Source organism: Anneissia japonica, unplaced genomic scaffold (genome assembly GCF_011630105.1).
Source record: "Anneissia japonica isolate Jap-2015-1 unplaced genomic scaffold, ASM1163010v1 scaffold287985_len465408_cov153, whole genome shotgun sequence".
NCBI lineage: Eukaryota > Metazoa > Echinodermata > Crinoidea > Comatulida > Comatulidae > Anneissia > Anneissia japonica.
Window position 1 is genome coordinate 440,967 of NW_022719880.1, and position 21,698 is coordinate 462,664.

Here is a 21,698-nt window from a genome sequence, read left to right on the forward strand (position 1 = left end):
TCCTGTATGTATAATATTGTATTGAGATTGTATTGTACTTTGATAACAATAAAATTATTTTTACAATAAAAACATAGTTTTTCCCACAATAATGGACGGCATCTTGGAATTTATCATGATGACGTCATCATTCCGATCAAATTTAGAGTGATGAGTAACTATATAGCCAGGTTTTTGATACATTTCATATCCACAGTTAATGTAAAAGTGACCAAAAACATAAAGTTATTTCCCCTACCCCCATTTTAAATAGTTTAAAATAGGGTATTTTAGGCCAAAATTTCAAAGTGCTGTAAAAAAAATTGCCCAAGCCCTAGGCATGGGGATTTTTTTTCTGAGACACTATAGGGTATGTTGATTCAGAAAAACCGAAAATTAATTTTCCTTTACTTTTTTCCCGCTAAAATTCATTTCAGCAGTTATACAACCAGGCTATATCTTATAAACTTGTCTACATTACCAGGAGTAGTAGTACTGTAATTCCTATTGGTATATGATATTTTTTAAAGCTTTAAAAAAAAATCATTAATTTTTTTCCAGATGATGATTTCAGCAATCATGATGATCATGTAGCTGAAGATGATGTCCAGCCACATGTTGAAGACCTATTGGCTGAGGGCAATTTCAAAAAAGGTAATTAAGTATGTAGAATGCTAATTACTGTACTTATGTAGGATTGTTCTTTTCAATTATTAAATTAAATTATATAAGCTTATACATATTGCAATGATTTGATTATTATAATATACAATCATAATAATAATAATTATAATAATAATTATTATATATTATATAATAATATATTATACATATAAATATATATTATAATAATATATTATCATTATTATATTATTATTATAATAATAATTATTATAATAAATTAAATACATTATAAGTTATTTAGTGATGCTTTTATTTATTTGTTTTATATTATTTTTCAGACTCCAACTCATGATAAGGTTATAGCTGATTATATCCAGGAGCAACCACACAATTGATATGCAATGTCATGAATTCCTACTTGACGTATTTTCGAGCGGTATAGAAATGACTAGGAATCCTTCTTTGACATATAAAATATAAACACAGCTGACAATGTTGTAAAACAACTCTCAAATAAACTTTTATTGTGTATAAACTCCAACAAGAATCCGGTATCAATATAGAAAGAAAGATAAAACTGTCAGCTTATATACCCTAGCTGTACAACTCCAGAGCATTCTATATTGCCTAAGTTCCTCATTGGTCACCTTACATCATCATTAACCAATTAGACTTATTTGCCTCTAAAGTACCCAAGATTACAGAAGCTTCCATATATTACTCTTGGATTCTACATGGTGTCATGTGTTCCTAAAATTACCAATGTGGTTTACACAGTTTCTTTGATCAATAAAATGTTATTCTAGAATGTTCTATGTATTAAATATGTTAAAATAAGGAAAGGGAATGGTAATTTATTACATGCAACAAGTACCTTTATATACAATACTTCTATTTATTATTTTCCACAGTATGTGAAACAGTAATCCGGGCCTGTTACTACAATAAATACCTACCTTTTGCAGAAACGAAATGTTTTACTGTACTTCAGTAATGTCATGATATCAGTCATTTTGGATTTTTTTTTAAATAATAAATTCACTTATTACAAATTATTACTTTTGTATATGTCTGTATATTAGTACAGTATGATACAACTCAACATTATGACCAGCTGAATAAAACCAAAAAATCTTACAAAACAACATTATTTTGTTTAATAAAATTTATCCATAAACAGAGCTCCAAGAATGCAGGAAAGGCCATTTCTTGGCATCTAGAAAAAAAAAATTTCCCGACCATGCCCTCCCCCCCAATCTGAACTTTGATGATAAATGGTGCGCCTGATACTTTTTAGATTCAGCCTCCTACTTTCAAAACTTTTGAAATCCCTGATTTCTGCTAAAAAATTTTTAATTGAACACTAAGTTCCTTGCGATGCACAGACCAACTTGAAAATAACGCATGCACAAATGTTCTCTAAGGATGATTATGAATAATTCATGAGATTTTACCAAACTATATGTTAAAAAAATTTGCTCACAGCTTGGGGTCAAACAATACATAGGTCAAAACCCCAAAAAGCAGATCACCTCTTGTTATTGTCAGCTTCATCATTTTCATCTTCTTTTTTATTCTTCTTTCTTTCTCCCCATTTCTGTTAGCACGATATCTTAAAATTGCCAAGAGCTACTAACATGAACGCTTCAACGAACATTTTGGCTTGGCCTGGAATAGATACAATAAGGTTTTCAAAGTGCTCAGTTATGCGTGACCATCAGCTACACGCAATTTTGCGTGTTTTACATTAGCGATCATATCATCCTAACCAATTATCATTTCTCAATCATATTCAGTGGGCATAAACTTCAGGTTAAGGTTGAATGTCACGTACCAAAATATTTTGGGTACGCGTCATAACGCGTACACACGCGTGTAAAAATTTCAAAATGCTCAAAATCACTTTTTGAATAAATTAGAGTACGTTTCAGGTCATTTTGAGCATTTCAAAATTTTGTTACATTTTCCACTAGACACGCGCATTTTTACACGCACAGCACGTATGGAAGCTAGAAATTACGTTTTTTTTACTTATTTTGGGTTCCTGACATATGTTTTCACAAATTTCCATTTTTCCAGTCATCTTATGGCCAATAGCAATGCCGTACGTGCACACCAAACATAGGGATCAGTGAAAATATCCTAAAATCAGGCCTATTTTTATTCAGTTATAGCTCCTTAGGATAAATGGTGACCCTAATTTTTATTACATATTATTCTGAAAGCACGAGTTGTAAATATGATTTTATAGATCATATTGGCTGATCGGACATTGTGACGTCATCATATTGCCATCTAAATTCAAAGAAACTGAATCCTATCTATGACGTCGTTTTTTGAAAATACGCATTTGAGCATATCTCACTTATCCTTGACCTAATCTTTCTTTCCTCAAAACATTGATGACCTCATATCATCTTTCCATTCAGTGAGCATAAACTTCAGGACAAGTTTGAATGTCATGTACCTTAATTTTCCGTTCGCGGGTCTTAACGTGTGCGTACATGTGCGTCAAAATTTATGCTGAAAATTATACCTATTTTTAATCAGTTATAGCTCCTTAGGATGAAAGTTGACCCCCAATTTTTATTACATATTCTGAAAGCAAATGAGCTGTAGATATGATTTTATAGATTATTATGGATGATCGGACATTGTGACTCATCATATTGCCATCTGAATTTTTTTTTAATGAATTTTAATTTATAAAGTCATTATTATTATTTTCATTGAACGTATCTTGCTTATTCTTGATTGATCCTCTCCCACATGTGAGTATGTTATATCTGACACAATTCTCTTTTGGAAGTTTGCCTTAATTTTTCATTTTGATGACGTCATCATGGTCAAAATGAATAATTTTTTGGACCCCTCTCATCTCTCTTTCTTCAAATATCTATGTGAAAACTCCACAACAGAGGGCGGCAGAGTGTATTTCGACGCTATCAGTCTAATATATAGTTCATATGAAGGGAAAATTTGTGTGGCATTACCAAACAACAGGCGTTTTTAAATGACACTTTATCAAGGTTAAATTTTGTGTGCCATTACCATCCACATCGTGACGTGCACGTATGTGTGTGTTAAAATTTGAAAATCCTCAATATCACTTTTCAGATAATTTAAAGTACATTTCAGGTAATTTTCAGCATTCCAAAACTTCCCATAATTTACGCGTCTTACGTCCATTTCCACGTGCACAGCACATACTGAAGCTGAAAATTACGTTTCATTACATATTCTGGGTTCCTGATACTGTATGCATACCAGGAGTCAACTTTTTGTGCCATTACCGTGCTCACGGGCATCAAGACGTGCACGTACGCATGTGTAAATCTTTTAAAATGCTGAAACATACTCTTTTTTTAAACTAATTAGAGCATATTTTAGCATATATATACCTTTTCAATCAGTACTGTGCGCTTCCAAATTACGGCGGATCACCAAACTCGTCCTCATTGACGATTTCAAACCTAGTTAGTCTTTCTGTTACTAACACAGTACAGTCTTGTCATTTTTGATAAGCCACTGGTTAAAGGAGCATGCCCACCTTGTGTGCTGATAGATAGTGATTGTAATACAAAAGGTCAAAATTCAGGTGTCAAATTTTCAATAATATCCAATTTAGCTTAAATTTACCAGGAATCATCTGACTGGGTTCCTGTTCTATTAAACAAAGTTTCTAGTTGACTTTTTCTTGATGCGTCATTATAGTCTGGGGGCTTACAGGGGTTTATTTAAGAATTTGAGTAGCAGGAGAAATTTGAAAGTAACAGGAGAGTAAATTGAAATAGGCCGGGGGTATAGGGGGCCGCCTAGGCCTCCATCGCGGTCCAGGGGCAGAGCCCTGGTCGGGGGTCAAGGGGCGGAAGCGCCATTGCGCTCCAGGGTTTTAGAGTTTTTTAAGCCCATTTGATGGCATTTCTCTACATCATTTTTTTTTTTAACAGTTTTTCAGAATCAATTACTGAGCTCTAAAAAAGTTGATATTTTTACATATTCTTCATACATAGGCCTACCTAGCCTAAATAGGCCTAGATACTGTAAACCAGAACTTTCGCGAATTGATAATTTCGGCCGTTTTCGCCACATTAAACTTTCGCGAATCTCAAAAAGTTATACACATTTAATAAAATCCACCAAAAAAATTGAAAATACAATTTTTATAATGATGAAGTTGTTTACTTTTCAAAAACATGTTGAAATTTGTGGAGATTCACCATTTAGGCCTATGCCCTAGATCTGCGTTGAAGAAAACATCTAAAGGAGAGCAAAAAATAGTTCTAAAATTTACGCAGATATCGAAAAGGAATGGATACCACATTGGAAATAAAATGTCTCATGTGATGTGTGAATTGAGACGATTTTGGCTTGCTCTGCCGTTTTAATCATTGTGCTATCTATGACTCTGAAATTGTGAGTGTAAACAGCATTCAATATAGTTGGTTCGGCTTGCTACCTTCGCCACCGAATGTAAACGAATTTGAGCCAGTGTTGGTTTTTTTTTATATTATTTATCATTTCCGAAATAGTGTTGATTTTTTTTAATTATTTATCATTTCCGAAATATCTATGTCATCACAAAGAGGGCTAGTAAAATAAAAATAAAATGAAAATAAAAGGTTCATAGTCATACAAAAATTAATTTTAAAACGACGATCTGTTTTTTTCTTCTCCGCGGTAAGAAAACCCGGAAGCCCAATGTACAGTAAGAGTTTGGGCGATGTATTATCGTCATCACCTGAGCATGTGGTGGAGGAGAAATTTCTATTAACTTATTGGCTAACATGTGATTTGGAGGCGTGGCTTCTTTGATGGACTCACCAAGACGCGACTGCCGAACTTTGAACTTTAACTTTGTTTACGCCGCGAGTTCATGAAATGGAGTCTGAAAATTGGTAGACATTTTAACGAACTTTCAACAGAAAGGAACATCGAAATGAATGCATACTATTGCAAATTAACTTCGTGTAGGTAAATAAGGTTCTTTACAGGCCTGTTTCACTATTTATATTGGTGGTATTTGTATTAATTTTTGTACAGCATTGATTGAAGTAGCCGGCGAAAACATCGTAGTAGCCGATCGAATGCGCCGGCCGCCGGCTCTTAAATAAACCCCTGGCTTATGTTATCCTGTGGAATTTTATGATCGTTTTGCTTTTTTTTTTAAATTATATACTTTGAAGTATGCTGCAAATAAATGAGTCACCAATTTTTTTATGCTCATCTTCATATGCAAATGCAAAATAGTCAGTCTGAAAATGTAGGGTACCATTATCTTGGCAACTACTTGTCGTAGAGAGTAATTTTTTTTTCTAAAACTGAACAGATACATATTTATACTTGCCCTAATAGAACAATTTCTTCAAAAATGACCGGAAGTGCTGCTTTTTGACCTTATTAGCATAATATATGCAAATCAGGGGTGGCAATATACGGAGCTATATCTTAACAACCACTGGTCGTACAGAGTTGCTTTTGCAGCAAAATGTTTAGATAAGACTCTTTTGTATGCATTCCAGTCTGATATTTTCTTGGTTTTACGGGCTTTACGAAATAAAATATTTTTCTTTTGTGTTAGCTTCTTTAATTCTTCCGTAATCTATGGGCAAGAATTCCTGTGATTTTTTCGAGAAATCCTAGGAATACTTTCGCGCACAGCTGCATCAAGAATGTCCATAAAGTTTTCCCATGATGCGTTGATATCTGTGTCCCCAATCATCGCCAATCTATATATGGTAAAGTTTGAGGCCATAGCACTCTTCTGCACCCTATCCACCGTCCGTGTGTTTTCGGTATGTTGACGACACGTTTGTGGTTCTACATGTGTACAACATTGAATATTTTACAACTCACATAAATAGCATCAAGTTTACATTTGAACTAGAAGAGGAAGATCAGTTCCCATTCCTAGACACCTTGATACATGGCTCACTTAGACTCACCATTTATCGCAAACCCACACGTACAGAACGATATTTAAACTTCAGTTCTAACCACCACATTCAACATAAACAGTCAGTAGTACGATCATTAATGCACAGATCAAACATCATAACAGAACAGAGTGATAAAATTAGTGAACTAAAAAAACACATTAGAAGAGCACTAAGAGCTAATGGGTATGGAGACTGGGCATTACACATCCCCAAATCAAAAACAAAAAATAAAGAAAAACAGCAACATCATATTAGTTAGATTAAAGTCGCAATTCCGTATGTCCATCAATCATCAAACAGGATCGCCCACATTTTCCGAAAACATGGCATAAGTTCCTACTACAAACCTTTCAACACACTAAGATTTATGCTGGTTTACACAAGGACAAAAATCACAGACACAAAACATGTGGCACCATATCAGATTCACTGTTCATGTGGAGAAATATATGTAGGTGAAACTGCCAGATCAAATTAAAATATATATCTGTTTCATACTGCAAAAAACCAGCATACGCTGCAGGTAAGTCAATGTCCGGAATTATCAATGTGGCGCCAGGCTTAAGGTGTGCCCTCTAGTGACGACGCAAGCAAGCTGTTCAAAAGTGTCGACGTAGGCATGTGAATACAAACTTGGTTAGCAACTCTCGGGCTACAAATTGCGACTTCAAGATGTTCAATATTAAACACCAAAGAAACAGCAAAAAGACAGCACAGCACCAAAAGTCCAATCAAGTGTAGTAAAAACGATAAATATACATCAAAAATACTGAACATCCAAAATCAAATAATAAAAGGGTAAAATCAACTGCAATAATAAGCAGTCCGTTCAAATACTAAATATCATGCCTATATTGAATCAGTTATAGGCTACTTTAAGATACATGGTGATTTTGCATGATTTTATAGATCATTATGGCAGATCGGACATTGTGAAATCATCACATTGCTATCCGAATTCTAAAATCTGAATTTTTTATCAATGACGTCATTATTTATATACTCATTTGAGCGTATCTCGCTTATCCTTAATAGATCGTCTTCCAAATTTCAGTATGTCATGCATGGATCACTTAAATCGTCGTAGTGACGAGTTCAAATCTAGGTTATGTGCGATTATGAGTTCTGTCAAATTTCAATAACCAACAAAGTATGCATTATATTCTATATCAAGTTGTAGACAATTTTTTCCATACCTTTACTGGCTGTATCAAAAAACTCTTCTCGCCGACGCCCTTCAGTTTCCTGGTTTGTCAGAGAGGTCAATCCAGATGCAACACTGCAACTGTCATCATCAGCAAATAATGGGTTGCCAACCAGTAGTGTTGGGTTGCTCAGGGGTCTCTGCAAAACCATGCAATAAATACTGATGAAGAAGGCAATGATGACAATAACAATAGTAATTAATAATAAAAGCACTCACTACAGAACATATCTTTTTTATAAAACAAATCTCCCAAAATATGTTCCTAATTTTAACAAGGCCAAATGGTGGTAACACATAATGGGAAGTTAAGCTGTATTTGTATACCTCATTTATTGTACTCTACTTTATTTTCCATATTTTAAACGAATGTTACTTGTGTTGATTTAGACATTTCTCCATCAATCACAACACGCTGGGTCCTTTTTGTGAGCCAGTACTGGATCCAATTTAGTGTTTCGCCTGACATTCCGTATCTGCTAAGTTTATGAATTAATCTTTGATGTGGGATAGTATCAAATGCTTTACTGAAATCAAGTATTTGTACATTAATTTGGTTCTTGCTTCCTTGATCGAGGTAATGGTTATTCTCCTCGACTGTGTTTAATAATTGGGTTTCGCATAAATGATTCTTTAGGAAACCATGGTGATAAGCTTTGATAATGTTAAATTTTTCGATATGTGCCATAATATTATGGAATACTATATGCTCAAGTAACTTACAGGACACCGACGTCAGTGAGACTGGTCTGTAATTTGCAGGAATTGACTTACTTCCTTTTTTATAGATGGGACAAATTTTTGCAGACACCCAGTTGTCCGGGAGAATTCCTGTTTCTAAAGATTTACTAACAATTTTTGTTAGAATTGGAGCTAACTCTTCTACACAATCTTTCAAAACACGTATGGGAATCTGGTCAGGACCAGGAGCCTTGTAGGGGTTTAGGTTTTCTAGAGGTTTCAGTACTCCTGGAGTATCAATTTCAAAATCCTTCATCCTAGGGAATTGATTTTGTATTGTGGGTAATGATGAATTATCTTCCTTAGTAAAAACACTACCATAGCACTTTACTTGCATATACTTTGTGGCCGGACTGAGTTAGTAGTGGTGGTAGTCCAGTACTATCTTTCTTTTTATGGGCTATGAATTTCCCGAAATGCTTTGGTGCAGCTTTAAGGTTTCCTGGGTTCAAAATTCCTCTAATGTATGCATTTTGTGCTTTGTCAAGACATCGTCTGATGTGATTCCTAAGAGTGCGAAATTGCACCCAGTTCTTTTTGTTTTCCTATAGGCCCTTTTCAGTTGTTTAATCATTTTTCTTATTTTTTTATTTATCCATGGGATGCCCCTTCCATATTTTAGTGTTTTTTGTGGTATATGGCATTTAATGATACCTGTAATATTTTCACGTAATGTTACCCAATTTTCATTTATTGACTTGTCTTCCAATGATCCTTTTAACATACTGGTGGTCATATTTCTTGAATTCAGTTCTCACAGCTTCCATGTTTCCTTTTTTGAACATATATATTTGTCTTGTCTTTTTCTTTTCAGTTTTAACTGTGGTGATTATATCGCAAACAACTGCCTAATGGTCACTCATACTAGGTATTACTTCTACATTTTCTACACAGGATGAGTAGGTGGTCAGAATACATCAAGTATTTTGTTCAATCTTGTAGGTTCATGTACATGCTGTGTCAATGAGAAATTGTTCATTATTTCAATGAACCTCTGGTTGGTGGTCATGCCATATTGAGGATTTGGTTTAACTGTGTTCGTTTCCCAATTTATACTTGGTAGATTGATGTCACTACCTAATATAAGGAGTGGTAAAGTGTTACTTATTATCAGTTTCTTTAAGTTTTCTTCAAGGTATTGGCTGTCCAGATGATGGGTTTCTATAAAATGACCCAATAAAAATAGGTATTCTTTCTTAGTAAGTAATTTTCTTCATACTGCTTCGGCATTTCCATTTTCAACAAAAGAGACTAATAAGTGTTCTTTAAATGCAAGTAATGATCCACCTGCACCCTAGTGGTCATCAGTTCAATATGCATTATAGTCAAGTGGTAGTCCTGTTTGCATTGGATATGTGTCATCAAGGTGGGTCTCTGTACATAAAACAATATCAGGGTTTTCAGTTTCAATTAGTGTTTGTAGTTCAGCTTGCTTTGATATACTTCGTATACTTCCACAATTTGAAATAAGTATTTTTAACCTGATGGTGGATTTATCTTTCATATGAGATGATTTTCTATTAGTAGTAGGCTTAATATTTCTTGAGGGCAATGGATCTGCCTGGATTGATTCACTCTCACTATAATCAGTTAGGATTTCAAAGGAGTTTGTACAATCAGGCGATGCAGAATTTTCCAAAAAGAATGAATCTGAGAAATTTGGTAGTTCACAGGATAAGCAGAGCCAAACAACATTTGGCGATTTTTGTAATTTTCTATACTGTGCATTTGACACATTGCAGCATTTCGTGTGGTACCACCTTTCACAATTTTCGCAATTAAGTGCATGTTGACTATCAGATACGTGTTGTTCACATAGGTGACACTCGTCCTTGGATTGACAGTGCCCACAGTACCATCTTGTGCTAGATGGTAGGTTTTGTAAGTTTATATTGTTCAGGTGAGATCCCTACACATTTGATGTGAAACCAATACTGACATATATTACAGTAAACTGCTCTATGAGTTTTTGCTACTGGATTTTTACATGATCCACATGGGTATTTGACTGGGCCTGGATTTTCGTCACACAGTAGCCCTGTACGGTATCGACAATTTGTTGACATTGATATAAGAGGTGCATAACTTACTCGAAATCTTCTTGTTGGAGCAAGCCAGTTTGAGAGCTGCGTGGAGTCAACATTCACACAAGATAAACTGTTATGATTTCACCATGTAAAGATATATGATTATTATGATAATCACCATAACCATTATCCATAACAACCTTCAGTGTCAAATAGAAAAAGAATATAATATAAATCAGTTGTTAATAATCAATAGTGAGTCTTTACCATTCTTTTGGTGTCTGATGTCAATTCTTCAGAGGGTTTTCTTTGCTTACTTTTTCTTAAGGACTTCTTGGCCTTCTTTTTCAAGGTTTGGCTTTCTTCAGGCTAATAACAGACATAAACAAGAATTATTTCCTATAAAAAAAACACCACAACATCTTTACCTTATTCAATTTGTTTAATATTCCAAATTTATCTTACGTGTGAATTTTGTTACGTTATATTCAAGTTTTTTCTTTCCAATAAACAAACCTGTAACTGAAATTTTCTATAAACCAATACTGTGGGGTTTTAATTATTCAACGTATGACATCATTTCATTTTTTTTGCTTTGTGTAATGTATGTACAGAACTTACATCGGCATTGGTGTCAGAATACAGTGGAAGCTCTGTGTTTAGCAAGTCTTGAAGAATGTTTGACAGCTCTACTATAGTATCTTCTGCTTCTGACAAATCTGAGAAAAAGTCAAAATAGATGCCATATGCATGATAAATAAATTCCCTATGCACAATTTTTATCAAGATATATTGTATATATTTCACATAGGCCTGAGAGCCCATGCATTCTCTAAATAGCTTGGCCAGATGAATTGTTTATTAATACAAACAAGCTTATAAAAAGGTTGATAATACTAGTACTAGAAAAAAAATGGACTACAATATACTACCAATACTGTATGTACCTTAGACCAAAGGTTTCTAACCTGGGGTCTACAGAGGGGTCATATACAGGTCCGCAAAAAATAATTTGGGGCCTGCAGGGGGTCTGTGAAAAATGCTGGGGTCCGCCAAACTTTTAGACTAATTTTTTCACTAAAGCGCAGGATTGGTCATAGAATTAAATAGCATTTACAAGCATCATAGTAACTGGTCATTTGCTACAGCCTGTAATAGCTTATAACAGCAGTCATATAGCACCCATTTCACAAAATATAGCAATATCTTTGCAGTGGCACATCAACTATTTTGTATGTGCTTGATTGCTATTTAATCATAGTGATATTGTCTGCTATAGCTGGGTTAATCATTAAAAAGCATTACATAGTGATTAAAAACATGGTAGTAGCTGGTCACTAGCTATATAGCTTATAATAGCAGTCATATAGGAACCAATTGTGATTACAAGCATGTTAGAAGCTGTCACAATGCTTGAGTCACTGCTATAGCTTATAACAGCAGTCATATAGCACCCATTTCAAAAAATATAGCAATCTCTGAGCATCAAATAGCGATTACAAGCAAGTTAGTAGCTGTCACAATGCTTTAACTGTTATTTTGGCTATACAATGCTGCGCTTCTTGATATTTTTGCTATGCAGTATTTTGGGTCACTTTGGATTGCTATGTGAGGCTAGCAATAATAATATTAAAAATAATACGAATAAACAATTTGAAATAATAATAATAAATAAATAATTTTAACATTACTGTTGGATTACTGTATTTGTATTTCTATTATATATTGAGATTATGTATGAATTGCAAATATTTATATACATTTTATATTTATGTCATTTATCATGTTAATATAAAGCAAATTCTGTAATTTAATGATGTGTCTTATATGTTTTAAGTAAAAAGATCCTATCAACTACATTTGAATTGCACTAAAAAAGTTACAATCAGTAACATAACCTTAACCATTCGCAAGGCTTTAAGTAGGTTGAAAGAACATGGTTTATTCTTTGTATATATTTTTTAATGATATTGATGAAATATTTGCAGAGAAAACAGGATTTTAAAATGAGGTGTAAAAGCCAGCAAGCCGACTTCGCGCATAAAGAAATCTTTGAAAAATACCCTACCAAGTTTCAAAACACGATCGCACAAATTCCAATAAAGATAGCAGAGTAATTCCTTTTGTTATTAGGCTATGAAAGTGTAATTTGATATATAATTCACTTGGTGTTAATGTGTTCTTTGACCACAAAAATCAATTTTAGTGACAAAAATTGTATATTGAAACGTTGTCCATAATCAAAATCTACCGGATATTGCATTAAACGAAAGCTAAATCACATTTACATTTGATAAAACAAAGTTTATTAATTGAATTTCCATAGATGCGAACTATGTTTGTGTATACCAATATTAGGTGGGAACCACCGAAAGGGACAAGAAAGGCTAAACCACTGGTGAAGCATTCTCCTACAACATGCGTATAATCCACTGTCTTTACTATATAATTGTGATTAAATTGATATTCATACCCCCCCGGGGAAAAATGGATGGTTCTAAACGCCCAATGCTTCACACACATGCTCCATGTGATGCTTGAGCGAGAGAGCTGTCATGTTCGTATTGAAAGAAGGTACCCCAGCTCAATCAGAATTAACAACTAATATTTTAATAAAGCAGATTTTTCTTTTAATATGAAAACAAAATGCAGTAACAGTATAGTCTCTTGATTTGGAAGATCTGAGATCTACAGTAAAAATTTACGTAGTAGTAGTTGACTAAATTGCATTTGCATGCCTAGCAAATGTGAGTAAACATAACAAGCTGTTGCATAGAGCCGTGCACGACCAGCAAAATAGATTGGCAGGCAGACTCGACAATAGGCCTATACTGCTACCCTAGCTTGGTATTTTTAGTAAATTTATGATCTGTAATGTCAATCTACCCTCAAGATTACGTTCTTTATTTTGAAAAACTGATAAAATATTGATACTTCTTTAGCCTTTTATCTTCCTGATCCTAGGGGCCAGCGCGGCCTACACTACGCATTCAGTTTCTTTTAGTTACAATATCAGACATTTATTTCTACTTTCTCAAATTTACTGTATAGTCTGAGCACATGAACTTTTTTTTTAAATGACGTTTTCAATGGCTGTTTAAGTTCAATTTTTCCAATTGTGAGACGCACGCCAAAAATTGACACAAAATATCAAGGCACCATACTTAAGGGCCATTATATCAAAAACGACATTAAAGAATGACCGAGAAAAAAACACATAACACATAACGTTTTCTGTTATTATTTTCAAATTTATGGCCCTCCAAAAATGCTCCAAATTCAAAAAAGGACCCCTATTTCTCATTCAGACCTTATTTTTCACCATCTTTTAAAAGAGAACTCGCAAAACGATTTTTTGTTTTTGAGGGGATTTTTCATATTTCATTGGAAAATGAATCAATTTTATTATCTTTATTTTGGAATTTTTTATAAAGTTATAGGTAATTTACGAATTCGCCAGTGACGTCATTGGCGAATAAAGTAACCCCAGATCGTATTGCCGCTGGCGGCGCTATACATTACTTGCTGTGTTTTGCTGTGTTTTGCTGTTACTACTACTCTTCTTGTTTATCACTCAAGTCTCCTAGGCCTAATCAGTATTATGAAAGTGTAGGCTTAGGCCTACAACTAGTATTGTATGAAATTATTAAAAATTCCTCTATGAGATTGTATAATAAATAATGAAGATACTGCAAGTTTAGAAACTGATTATTTATATAATTTTTTTTGTAACTAGGACTAGGCCCTATTTTATTTTTATTTCTTTATCAAAAAAGAAGGTCGTGGCTCATTTTTGGGAATAAAGAAATTACGCTAGGCCTAAATTTAGTAATCACCGACTCCTTGACAACGCCCTGGATACATGAAACAGCAACGTCAACATCTCATCGGCGAAATATAAAAGTTAAAAATAATTTTTAAGTCCATCATAATTAATAATATCATCTCGACAAGGCCTAGCTTATGCCCTAAAAAAAAAAAAAAATCACAATGCCAAATTTGTGTATTGTGCCTGGATGTAAAAATCAAAATACTAGGCCTAGGCCTAATGTAAGTTATCACAGGCTACCTTTGGCAAACCAGAAACGGTTAAAATGGTTAAATGCAATGAAGTTAGAAAATCCATAAGCTGTCAAAAAAGGTTCCAGAATTTGCAGCGCTCATTTTGATCAGAGTTCATTCAGTCGAGATGTCAGATCAGAAATTTTAGGATTAAAACAACGACGAAATAAGCTAAATGAGGATGCTGTTCCAACAATATTTAACCATAAAACTGCGACTGAAGTGAATGCCAGGCCATCCTCATCTACCCCCACGACAAATCTAGGCCTAGGAAAGCCCGGGGCTAGCAGCAGCAGCAGACCTCAAAAAACAAATGTAGGTAGGCCTAGGCCCTAAGATCTAGGTTTTTTTTATATTTTTTGTTGATCTCAAGTTTATTGAGAACAAAATGAAATTTTACTTAGCCTACCTCATTATGTCCAGTGTTGTATTAAATCCCGTAATATATTTCAGCATGTAGGTTCATGCTCTTGTTGGCCTAGGACCTTAAGGCAGTATCCTAGTTCAAAAATACTCAATTTTTTACTAGGAGCCTAGTCGATCAATAAGACGATGAAAAACCTTCCTTTAGCCTAAATAGTTTTCTTAAGAAGAGGCGTGGATAATTGTTATTCCTGTTTTGTTTCGTCAGCATTAAATACTATAGGCCTAAAAAACAAGTTCGTCATCAAAAGCTCGCTTCCATAGGACGCTGACTGTTCTCCCCGAGTGCTAGCGTTTAAATGATATGCATGAAGTTGTTTGTCGCTTCTCCTGCGCATTTCCAATAAAATTATATTACAAATTGATACAGATCGATTCAGTGCTTAATTTATTATTTTTGTACTGATTAAAAAATACCGTACAATAATAGTACAGTATTACGTACTGACGTACAATATTATAATTAGATTATAATTTAAATTATTCTCAAAAAGTTTTCATAATATACTTTTTTTTCTTGATAAAAATTAATTTTCTAGAACTTGAAAATTAAATAATATAATGTCTGAATTTATGGACTTGCACACATGTTGGATTTCTTAAAATAATTGTAGTATGTGTATCTTAGGTCAGGTAGGACTGTTAGGCCAAAAAAAATGTTGGTTTGCCCTCCTCATTGAAAAAAATAGGGATGGAAAAACCACAACACTTTTTTTTTTTTTACAAATAAAAAAAAAATGTGAGTGAATTAATTTTTAGTTTTGCTATGCCCTACAAAAAAATTAGTCTAAAATTGTTGTTTGATGCAAGATATTGCAATTCTAGCTTCTGTGGGTTATTTTTATTCCATCTGATGACGATCTTAAAAAAAAATAATTAAAAAAAAACTTTTTCCACCCGCCTCTATCGTTTAAAAAAAAAAGGGCAAACAATTTTTTTTTGGCCTTATTTTAGTAAACTACTTTACCTCATACTCTATACTACAGAAAGTAATATTACTGATATGGTATTATTAAAATGCCTACCTGACCTAATAACTAGCAACCTAAGCATGCTTAAATATTTTCATTTCAGATTCACCAGTGTATTGATGGAATAATTCACTTTCATTCTAATAAAAAAACCAATACTTATGTGTCAATTGCAACACAGACCGAGCCAATAAGTTCATCCCTGGATGATAGCCTACCAAGTGGTTTTCCATCAAATCCCCACCAAAAACATCTACACCAGTAAGGGGTCACAATTCATCTTTTGGAAGTTTATTTAGTGGCATTTCGTCTAATTATGATAATGATATATCATTTCATCCAAGTGATACTGACACAGACAATGAAGAATCTGAAGATGAATTTATTGAAGAACATAATGTAAACTTTGTGAGCGAGATGAAGTATGACGTGTTTAATAGTCAGTTAAAACAACTGTTTAACAAGTGTCTTGGTGATAATCAGTGTGCTGCACCTGTGGTTGAACTTGCCACAAAGGAAGTTTGGTAATTGTAAATGGAACTTGCTTGCATAATCACCACTTTGAATGGAGGTCGCAGCCACTTTCTAACAAGATGGCTATTGGCAACCTGTTACTTGCAGCATCAATTTTATATTCAGGAAACACCTACACCACTGCTGCAGAAATTTTTGACACCTTCAAATTAAAATTTTTCAGTGAAAACGATTTTTCTTATATACAACGAAAGTATTTACTTCCAGTTGTCAATTCCATGTGGAACAGCCAACAGCAACAGATGCTATCAGGTATAATATAAATGCAATTTTGTAATATAATTAATAGGTGTTATAATGTTTACACTTTGCTTCAGGTCTACTTTATTACCTTTTAACCTCTTGTGCTAATTATAACATTATTTTTCCAGAATATGAAGGCAACACAGATCTGATTGTGGCAGGGGACGGACGGTCTGATAGTCCTGGCCATTCAGCAACATTTGGCACATATTCGCTAATGGATACCAAAACAAATGCTGTATTAGCTACATCTGTTGTCAAGGTTACCGAAGTAAATAACTCGTACTCATTGGAAAAAGAGGGTTTGATACGATGCCTTAATAAGCTGGAAGTAAGATATATTTATGTACATTATTTCAAATGCGTTTCAATATGAATATGTTTACAGTATTCATAACCCTTTTAGTTTTTAAATTTTGTTTTAAGAAGCACATGTTACAGTAACAAATCTGCGCAAAGATACCTATATTTGATGCGCACATACGGCATGGCTGTTGGCCATAAGATGACCAAAAAGAATGGAAATTTGTGAAAACAATGTCAGGAACCTAAACTATGTGAAAAACCATAATGTCCAGCTTCCGTACATGCTGCGTGTGTAAAAATGCACGCGTGTAGTGGAAAATTTCAAAAAATTTCGAAATGCTCAAAATTGCCTGAAACGTGCTCTAATTTAGTCAAAAAGTGATTTTGAGCATTTTAAAAATTTAACGCATGCGTAATGAAGCGCAAACGTAAAATTAAGATACAGTACATTCAACATTAACCCGAAGTTAATGCTCACTTAATACCATTTCTAAATGGCAATTGGTTAGGCTGATATGATCGATAAGGTAAAAATGCAAAATTGCGAGTAGATGACGTCATGCATGACTGAGCGCGTTGAAAAGCTTACCATGACTTTTCCAGACCAAGCCAAATGTTCGTTGACAGCGATTGTGCGTAACTCGTGGCATTTTTTGAGATATCGTGCGAACAGAAAAGGGGAGAAAGAAAGAATAAAAAAAAGAAGACTAGATTTGAACTCGTCAATGAGGACGAGTTAGGTGATCCGCTGCACTTTGACCCTCGAGGAAGTGTGCGCGGTTCTGATTGAAAAATATTTAAATGCTGAAAATGGCTTAAATATACGCTATTTCAGCTTTTTTTTAAAAAGGAATTTGGAACACTTCAAAATATATACTCATGCGTACGCGCACGTCATGACATACGTGCGCATGTTAATGTCACAGAATGTTGTCTCCTGATATGAGATATATATGTATCAACTTTCATTTCGCCTGCTGGTGAGGGAGTAATTATCATTCATAATATTTATCATATATAAATTTTAAAAAAAAATTCAGATGGCAATATGGTGACGTCACAATGTCCGATCAGCTATTATGATATATAAAATCATATCTACTGTACAACTCATATGCTTTTAGAATACGTTAAAAAAAATGGGGGTCACCTTTCATCCTCAGGAGCTATAACTGATTAAAAAAAGGCATGATATTAAGTATATTTTAATTTTGAAACCTTTGATGACCCCATAATCACTTTAATCAGTCATGATTTCTGAATCATATTTAGTGGGTATAAACTTCAGGTCATGGTTAAATGTTATGTACATTATATTTTTGTGGGCGCGTAATAACGCGAGCGTTCGTGTGCATCAAAATTAATATATGCTTTATATCATGTCTTTTTTTTAATCAGGTATATAGCTCCTTAGGATAAAAAACTTTTATTACATATTCTGAAAGCACATGAGCTGTAGATATGATTTTATTATATTATATATCATAATAGCTGATCGGACATTGTGACGTCATCATATTGCCATCTGAATTTTTTTTTTGAATTATTTCTTTTCTCAAAACGTTGATGACATCATATCATCTTAACCACTCGTCATTTCTGAATAATATTAAATGGGCTTATACTACAGGTCAAGGTGTAATGTTAGGTATCTTACTTTTTTGTTCGCGCGTCTGAACGTGCGCGTACACGTGCGTCAAAAATTACATATGCTTATAATTACGCCTATTTATAATCAAATATAGCTCCTTAGGATGAAAGGTGACCACCAATTTTTATTACATATTCTAAAAGCACATGAGTTGTAGATATAATTTTATCATAATAGCTGATCGGACATTGTGACGTCACCATTGTGCCATCTGAAGTAAAAAACTAAATTTTTATATATGATAAATACTATGAATGATCATTACTCCTTCACCAACAGGCATTTGTCAAAGAAAGTTGATACATATATATCTTATATCAGGAGACAACAGTGACATTAAGATGCACACGTGCATCATGACGTGCGCGTACGCATGAGTAAATCTTTTTAAATGCTTTAAATTCTTTTTTAACAAACTAAATTAACGTATTTTGCCATTATCAGCATTTAAATATTGTTCAATCCGCACCGCACACACTTCCTCGTGGGTCAAAGTGCGGCGGATCACCTAACTCGTCCTCAGTGACGAGTTCAAATCTAGTTGAGTTTGATTTCTCTCCTAGAATTTTGTCATGTATTTTAAATTTCTTGTTAGACCACAGTAAGTTAAATTTAAATATACAATGTCAACAATAGTATTGTTGTTTCGCAAGGTAGTGCTTTGTCTCCATACCTGTTTCTTTTATATTCAAGTAGTTTTAAAATCTTGGATCCTCACTGCAAAATTATAAAATTTCTAGCTTCACACGGCGTGTAAATTATGGACAATTTTGGAATGCTGTAGATGGCATGAAACCAAATGTAACGTGCTATTTGATAAGTGATATTGAGAATTTTAAAAATTTTACAGGAAATTGAACCTTGTCAAGTGTCATTTAAAAATGCCTGTTAGTCTGTAATGCCACACGAATTTTACATTCATAAGAACTGTATTACAGATATTACCGTATATTATGGATTTTTTTTAATGACAAAATAATTTCACGGACAGAGGGCGGCAGACTGTTTTTCGATGCTATCAAAGTGATATCAGTATGATAGCGTTGAAACATTTAAAAACGCCTGTTCGTTGGTAATGCCACACTCATTTTCAATTCATACGAACTATATACAAAAATGCAGTCTACCTCCCTCTGTCAATAAACTTTAACGAAAATGACAATAGAAAGAAGAGAGGGTCTAAAAAATCAATCATTATCAACATGATGACGTCATCAAAATAAAAAATGAAGGGCACACTTCCGGAAGAGAATTGTCTGCCATATAGTCGAATTTCGGAGATGATCGATCAAGGATAACCAAGATACGTTTAAATGAATATTTTGTGTATATAATGTGTGACCGGAAATGGTCTGCAATCAGTTGGTTGTTACCATGCGGCAGTGATGTTGGAGTATAGTAAAGCAAGATGAAACTATTATGTAGGCCTAATGCATGAATAAAGTGAAATGATTGTACATTTTAAGTGCTCCCTAAATGCATTGTGTAAGCTAAATTACGGTGATTAATTTAATAAGCGAAGATATAGAGATAATTATTTTGAAGTTCCCTCTTTCCAAGAGGGGATGCAAATGCTTTGTGAAAATAAGTATGCCGCGGTACACATTTTCACAAAGAAACAAACACAACTGGTTAACTAACAATATGCCAATGTTACATGAACACATGGGAAGGAAGGTGCAATCACATTCTGTTGCCTAGCAAACGTCTGTATGGGGGGGGGCTACTGATGTACATGTGTAGCGGGGAACGATGAGGCATAATATTAATAAGACTATGCCTAGGCCCAGGCCTAACTAGACAGTACAATTGTATGTGATAGAAAGTACACTTTCGAAAGAAATAAATTAAAATAAAGAAAAAAACAACCAAATACTGTATTTAAGAATAATTCAGTTGCAGAAGTACCTTGTTTAAGTATTATACAATGCTAACAATGCGGCTCTTGTAGCCACTAAGCAAGGCATCCATGTGCAATACAGTGCAGTGGTGTTTGTTTTTATCCATGAAAAAAAAGCATGCCGGGAAAGTTTGCCTTACCAGGAAAAGGTGACGTATTGTACTGTAGCTTATGACGTATGCATGCTAAATATTTTCTATTATAACCAAAATATTAATAACTACAAGGTTTCTGGGCGTAAATTCCCTTAATACGAATTAAGGGTTGCACGATCTCCTTGCTATACAAATTACAGCTCCCGCTGACGTGTCAGTCGTGAAATACGGATAGCTGAAGTTTTTCTCGAAAATCTGACTACGAAACCATATCGAAATTTTACGTTCCGCTTTTGACATTTGAGTTGTGCTTCGCACTCGCCACTGAGGGCGACGTTCCGAGAACCCTGCGTCAAGTAGTCATTGCGTTTCACCATTATTGTCTATATCAATTTCGGGTTCAAGACTCATACTCTGAGTGCTGGGGGACGAATCGATCCAAACCAATCCTGGTGCAAGCCCTGAACCAAAACAAATGGCATCACGGACAGGATAGCAAATTGATGATAGCAGTGTTGATCGTCTGCAATGTGTCTCGCAAAATGATTCGGAAGCAGCCAAGGTTTTTTTATTGAATTATTTTATTATTTTTTTTTTTATGATTGAATTTATTGATATAGAAATACAGAAATGATAATAGGGAAATGTTATGATGTTATTGAAAACATACCTGCTTAAATGTAAATTGATTGATGTTTTTCTTCATATTATGATGTTCTTAATTGTATAATTGATGCATTTCATTATTATTATGTATCCATGACTAGTTTTTCATGTTTAGTATTTTTAATATCCAAATTATCAATAATTGAATGAATTGATTGCTTAAAAATTTGTGATGCATTAGTTTACATGCTTTTGTGAAGCCCATGACATGCATTTACATCAGTGACAGAATTTATATTTAATGTTTTATATATATATATATATATATACATGTAAGTATATATATATGCTTATATATATATACATGTAATGCATATATATATATATATACTG

General features: G+C 33.9%; 1 protein-coding gene and 1 long non-coding RNA gene across 2 annotated transcripts in view; one reads left to right on the forward strand and one right to left on the reverse strand.

The window, feature by feature from the left end:
* The window catches only part of LOC117111100 (oxysterol-binding protein-related protein 6-like), a 51,861-nt gene extending 40,208 nt beyond the window's left edge, over positions 1–11,653 (reverse strand). Inside the window, exons 1-4 of the mRNA XM_033253983.1 lie at positions 11,632–11,653; positions 11,136–11,233; positions 10,782–10,883; positions 7,739–7,886 (exon numbers count right to left, since the gene is read on the reverse strand). Of these exons, the coding sequence (XP_033109874.1) occupies positions 7,739–7,886; positions 10,782–10,883; positions 11,136–11,233; positions 11,632–11,653 (370 nt within the window). The remainder of the gene's footprint in view (positions 1–7,738; positions 7,887–10,781; positions 10,884–11,135; positions 11,234–11,631) is intronic.
* LOC117111108 lies at positions 462–1,049 on the forward strand. The gene is made up of 2 exons (XR_004445815.1): positions 462–633; positions 942–1,049. It is a non-coding gene; the product is annotated as an uncharacterized LOC117111108 (long non-coding RNA).
* Positions 11,654–21,698: the final 10,045 nt, after the last annotated feature.